This window comes from Nothobranchius furzeri, chromosome 14, assembly GCF_043380555.1.
Source record: "Nothobranchius furzeri strain GRZ-AD chromosome 14, NfurGRZ-RIMD1, whole genome shotgun sequence".
NCBI classification, from domain to species: Eukaryota; Metazoa; Chordata; class Actinopteri; order Cyprinodontiformes; family Nothobranchiidae; genus Nothobranchius; species Nothobranchius furzeri.
The window spans coordinates 58,112,173-58,117,711 of NC_091754.1; the positions used below are offsets into that span (position 1 = coordinate 58,112,173).

General features: G+C 41.6%; 1 protein-coding gene across 1 annotated transcript; it reads left to right on the forward strand.

The window, feature by feature from the left end:
* Positions 1-2,296: 2,296 nt before the first annotated feature.
* On the forward strand, positions 2,297-4,106 carry LOC107380977 (myeloid-associated differentiation marker-like protein 2). Its single transcript, XM_015952415.3, has 2 exons — positions 2,297-2,630; positions 2,906-4,106. The coding sequence occupies exon 2, from the start codon at positions 3,017-3,019 to the stop codon at positions 3,920-3,922; it is 906 nt and encodes a 301-aa protein (XP_015807901.1). The 5' UTR covers positions 2,297-2,630; positions 2,906-3,016; the 3' UTR covers positions 3,923-4,106.
* The last annotated feature ends 1,433 nt before the right edge of the window (positions 4,107-5,539 follow it).

Sequence of the window (5,539 nt, forward strand, 5' to 3'; positions counted from 1 at the left end):
TTCCAAAATAAAGGCCTTTTAAAACTGCCCATATACGACCAAACTTTCAGTGAATTCAAAATGCTCTAAAATGGAAAATTGCTGTTTCCACAGGGTAATTTCACTTTTGATCAACAGTATACAACCCCACAGTGATACCATATGAATATCAAGTCATTCTGATGTTGCGTTTCAAAATAAAGGCCTTTTTAAATTGTCCATAATTGACCTACCTTTAATGATTTCAAAATGCTCTAAAATGGAAAGTTGCTGTTTCCACAGGGTAATGCTACTTTCGATCAACAGTATACAACCCCACAGTGATACCATATCAATATCAAGTTATTCTGATGTTGCCTTCCAAAATAAAGGCCTTTTAAAACTGCCCATATACGACCAAACTTTCAGTGAATTCAAAATGCTCTAAAATGGAAAATTGCTGTTTCCACAGGGTAATTTCACTTTTGATCAACAGTATACAACCCCACAGTGATACCATATGAATATCAAGTCATTCTGATGTTGCGTGTGTAGCAAAATTTCAACTTTGTCCGACACATCGGGCGGGCGGCACCGCCGCAGCCGTGGCGAGGACTCCCCCGCTGCCGCCGGCAACGCGTCGGTGTTTCCTTGTTTAATAAATCAAAACCTCAGAGTGCCTTAGATCACCGGATCTTCTTCATATTCTACAATTTATTTGATGCTGAAGAGCACCTGAGAGTGAGACATGTTTTTTTTTTTTCAAATATTCCCCATGGATGCACTCACTTCCACCTGTTTTTGATCATTTTATTCATGTTTTCATAGAACAGATTAAAAACAGATCAATAAAATAAAAAGTCCAGTAACATTAAAAATAATGAAAAGCATCACTGCACATGGCTGAGGAATATTGAATGTGAAAGTGGTGCTGTTCTTAATTCATGCATCAGAGGGTTAAGTTGCTTTGTGTGTGTGTGTGTGTGTGTGTGTGTGTGTGTGTGTGTGTGTGTGTGTGTGTGTGTGTGTGTTTATTTTCTCACAGAAGAAGAACCCAACACCAGCAGACTCAGTGCTCCAATCCAGCAGCCTGAAGAGACACCATCATCAGCTTCAACAGATGTCTGTGAACATGTAGGAGCTGCTGGCCCCATGGATCCTGCTGACTGGCCACAGCAGTTGAACAAAATGGAAAGTAGAACTTTCTTTACGATGACACTTTGATATTTGAGTTTTGCTTTTGATTGCACAGTTTAATGTTGCTTTTGATTTTGCATCCCCCCCCCCCCCCCAATGACATTTGCACAACATTTTGAGTTGTTGGTTATTGTAATATTCTCAGGTTACTTATCTTTCAAGCTCATATTTATTCTTCAGGCTGTTGACTTTAAAGAGTTGCTGTGTGAATATTTAAAATAAAAAATTGTAACTAAGGAATAACTGTGGAGTTGCTTTTTCCAATGTGCGGTGGGTGGGTGGACTTGGGTTTGGGTGAGAGGCGTGCGGGCACGGGGGGGGGGGGGGGCAAATGGGCACTCTCGCCTTGGGCACCAGATTACCTAGAGCCGGACCTGGGCAGCACACTTTTAAAATTATTGCTCACTATAGTGAATAGATGAATGTTCTGTTTTTCAGGGATTTTGAAATCAAGAATAAATTGAAAACTATTCTACTGCTTTTATTAAGTAATGAAATTTTTTGTGTGAAGAATCGTGATGCATTTCAGACTCAAATCGAATCGTTAGGCAGATAATCGGAATCGTATCGAATCGTGAGGTAGGTAGAGATGCACACCACTAACACACACACACACACACACACACATATATATATACAAAAAAAAAATATATATATATATATAGTCTGATCATCACAATAGGCAATTTACAAAAACAAAAATAAAAATGCACTGAATAAATTTTTTTTTTCTATTTGAAGGTCTTGCATCATTTCATTAGCCTCAAGTAAGAATCACCTGACACGTAACACATTTAAATCCTAGAAAATATTTTATTGGATTATAATCTTGGAGTTTTCTGCTGTAACATATTTTCACCTCCGTCTTTCATGTTTAGGCTAAATTTGATTTCCCATGTCTATAATCATCCCTCTCAACCCGTGTGCAATTCATGTCTCTAACGGACGTTTGAACGTCCCTCCCTGTCATTACATGTTGTATAAATGCCAGTTTCTTACTGAGGAAGCTCTGACTCAGCCTCACTGGTTGCTCCCTGGAAATGCGACTCCCATCCTGCCAACCACACGCAGCCTCCCACCCGTCTGTGTAATATAGACCCCCTATTTATAGAGCTGGCTAGGCTTGTAACCCTGTGGTCGTCACAAACTTTCCTTCAACAGCCACCAGCTGAAATCCACTGAGTGCACAGACACACACGCACACACAGGAGGAACAGGATGACCTTGCTCAAGTTGGGAAAAATTAAAAACTAAATTTGAGAGGCAAAGGAAACAAGAAGTCGCCAGACGAAAGGCTGTAGTGAGTTTGATGGTCTGCTAAGGGACTGCAGGACTTGATTGGCAGTGGGAGAACTTGTTCACCTGTCGGCACTGAGAGCTATTGTTGGAAGACTAATGACTGGACTCAGTGTTTGAAGGAAAACAATTTGGATTAGACCTTATTCAATGAGCTTTTGAAACACTGGACAACAAGGGTAAGAGCAAGCAAAGAAAAATCAAGACTTTTAAGGACATACACTAGATTAATTTAGAAAAACTCTCAAATTTGTTAACGGTCTCATGTGTCTGTTGAATAATTAATTTCACGGAAAAAATGAGGCTTCTTAAAACTAAATTATCTTCATGCATTTCTTTCATTTTGTTATGCTGCTTCAAAACTGTATAATTTTAAACCGATCTTTGGCACGCTCTAATTACAAAGCAAGCTTTGAAATTACAGGCACTTGTAACTTTGTACCATCTTCAACAGAGAGCCAAGAAAAGGGTGAGGTCCATGTGAAAGAAGAGAGTAGGCCACAAGAGCACCAGCACAAAGAATATCACAGAGGGGAGTATCAGCATCTGGGAAGCATCACCAACAATGGATTCCCATGGAGGACACTACCTCAACAAAGACGCCGTGCTATCACCTTTAGGTGTAGCAAGGATGTGCCAGCTAGTGCTAGGCTGCACTATAATTGCCTTGGTGGCCCACAGTGCAGATTACAGTGCAAATTATGGAACCTTCTGCATGTTTGTGTGGTGCTTCTGCTTTGCAGTCACACTGGTTGTGTTCACCTTGGACATCACACGGCTCCACTCTTGTATGCCTATTTCTTGGGATAACTTCACCGTGGCTTTTGCCATGCTGGCTACGCTCATGTACATCACTGCCTCTGTGGTCTACCCTGTTTACTTCCTCCAAACTGATGAGGAGGACTATGAAGTTCAAATTTATCGTATTGTTGTCACGGTCTTTTCCAGCATCTGTGTTTTCCCATATGGAGTGGAGGTATTCCTAACAAGAGCAAAACCAGGAACTGTGGTGGGCTACATGGCTACCGTATCTGGTCTACTCAAGGTGGTCCAGAGTTTTGTGGCCTGCATCATTTTTGGGGCTCTAGATAATGACAGTGAATATACCCAGCATGTTGCCTTGCAGTACTGCATTGTGGTGTACAGCTTGTGTTTCTCCATCACTGTGATTGTTGTTGTACTAACCGTGTCCGGTAGAACCTCTGCACTGAGGTTCCCATTCGACCGGTTTGTGGTTGTCTACACCTTCTTTGCTGTGATCCTGTACCTAAGTACAGCGCTGGTCTGGCCCATCTTCAGCTTTGACAAGAAATATGGCACCACCACTCGACCTGAGGATTGTCCCCGCGGACAATGTCCTTGGGACAGTAAACTGGTTGTGGCAGTCTTCACAAACGTCAACCTGGTGTTGTATTTTATTGATGTTGTTTACTCCCAGAGGATTCGCTTTGTTTCAAACTCTGCTGTTTGAAAAGTTTTACTGCAGTTTGTTTTAGAGAAAATGTATCATTTGAAGGACTTATTACTTTTGATTTGTAATGTAATATTGTAATATGTAATATGATTTTTTTTATTTGTATGTTCAAAGAGTAGCTAGAATCTAAACCGTTTTCCTTGATGTTGTCGAATAAAGACAGCTTGGGTGGCCAAACATAGCAAACAAAAAAGTCTAAGCCTTGTGTGACCTACTTTTTAAGTAAATTAGAAAGTTGAAAAAGAGCAAGACAAACACTCCTGGGATGTTTCTCAGTGCCAAGGAATCTTGCCTTGATGTCTTGGCCCCGCCCCGGTTGCCTAGGAGATACGTCATCAGGAACTGCCAAGACGTGTTCCAATGTTCATGTTCTACCGAGGCGTGTGTTCTCCGTTTGTTAGCCGTTTAGCTAGCTGAGCGAGGATACACGGGAGGTGTCTTATAGCCTAGCCTTGGTCAAAAATTACCCAAAAGGACGGCGGATCAGAAGCCGGCAGCTACTTCGGGGGCAATTTTCAAGTTTAAAAGTAAGTCAGCTAATTTAAAATGTTTTTTTTTTAGATCTAAAGAAGTTATCTATGGTTGGTTAGTTGCTTGGTGTTTAGCGGGTAGTAACTCACTTACATATATAATTTAACAAACATATATTTAAAAAATAAAATGTCCGTTATATATTTATATTGAAACTAATACGTATAAAATATAATGTTATCTCCCGTGTCACGTGACGTTACGTGACCGCCGTGGAAGCTGCGGTCACGTGATGCAAGTCTGTTCCTTCCGTTTAGAGGTCCCCAAGATGGCGGCGCTGTGAACGGTCTTTACAGAACTCGCTCCGTCTTAAAATTCCTTTATAAGCAGCAAAACGAACCCTAAGGTGCAAACTTCTAGCTGAATGTGATGGAAAAAAACCTGAGCTCAAATAAGAGAACTCTTATTACTCCTACTTCCTCCCCGTCAAAACCTGGTAAGAAAAGAGTGATGGAAACTGACACGGCGGAAAGCATTATTAAGACGCTCAAGATGGCTATCGAAGAGCAAGGAGCTAACATCAAGAAGAGTATTAGCGACCTGAAGGTTACTGTTAACTTTATCTCAGAAGATCTCAGAGAGCTAAAAGGAAAAGTGTCTCATACTGAAGTAAAAGTGGATAAAGCAGAAGAGAAAATTCAAACACTGGAAAACAAAGTGCTGGAGTTGTCTCGGTATAAACGAAGATGGAACCTGCGACTTCACGGTCTACCTGAAGAAGAAGGAGAAGATGTACGCAGTAAGGTTATTGAAATCTGCCAAAACATGGATCCTGGCCACCGAGATAAGTTCCCGGAGGTACTCGATTCAGTCCACAGAATCGGCCGACGACGTGAGTCCTCTTCTGCACCACTGCATCGCGCCATAATCCTGCAATTTACTATGAGACACTTTCGAGACATCATCTGGAAGGCGGCGAAGCGATCTGACTACCTGAAGACAAGGAAGCTCCATTTCAAAGAAGATCTCTCTCCCGAGGACCGAGAGAGGCGCAACCAACTATGGCCACAGGTGGAGAAAGCACGTAAGGAAGGGAAAATTGCCTACTTCGTGGGAGCCCGTGCTTTCGTGAACAGAAAATAA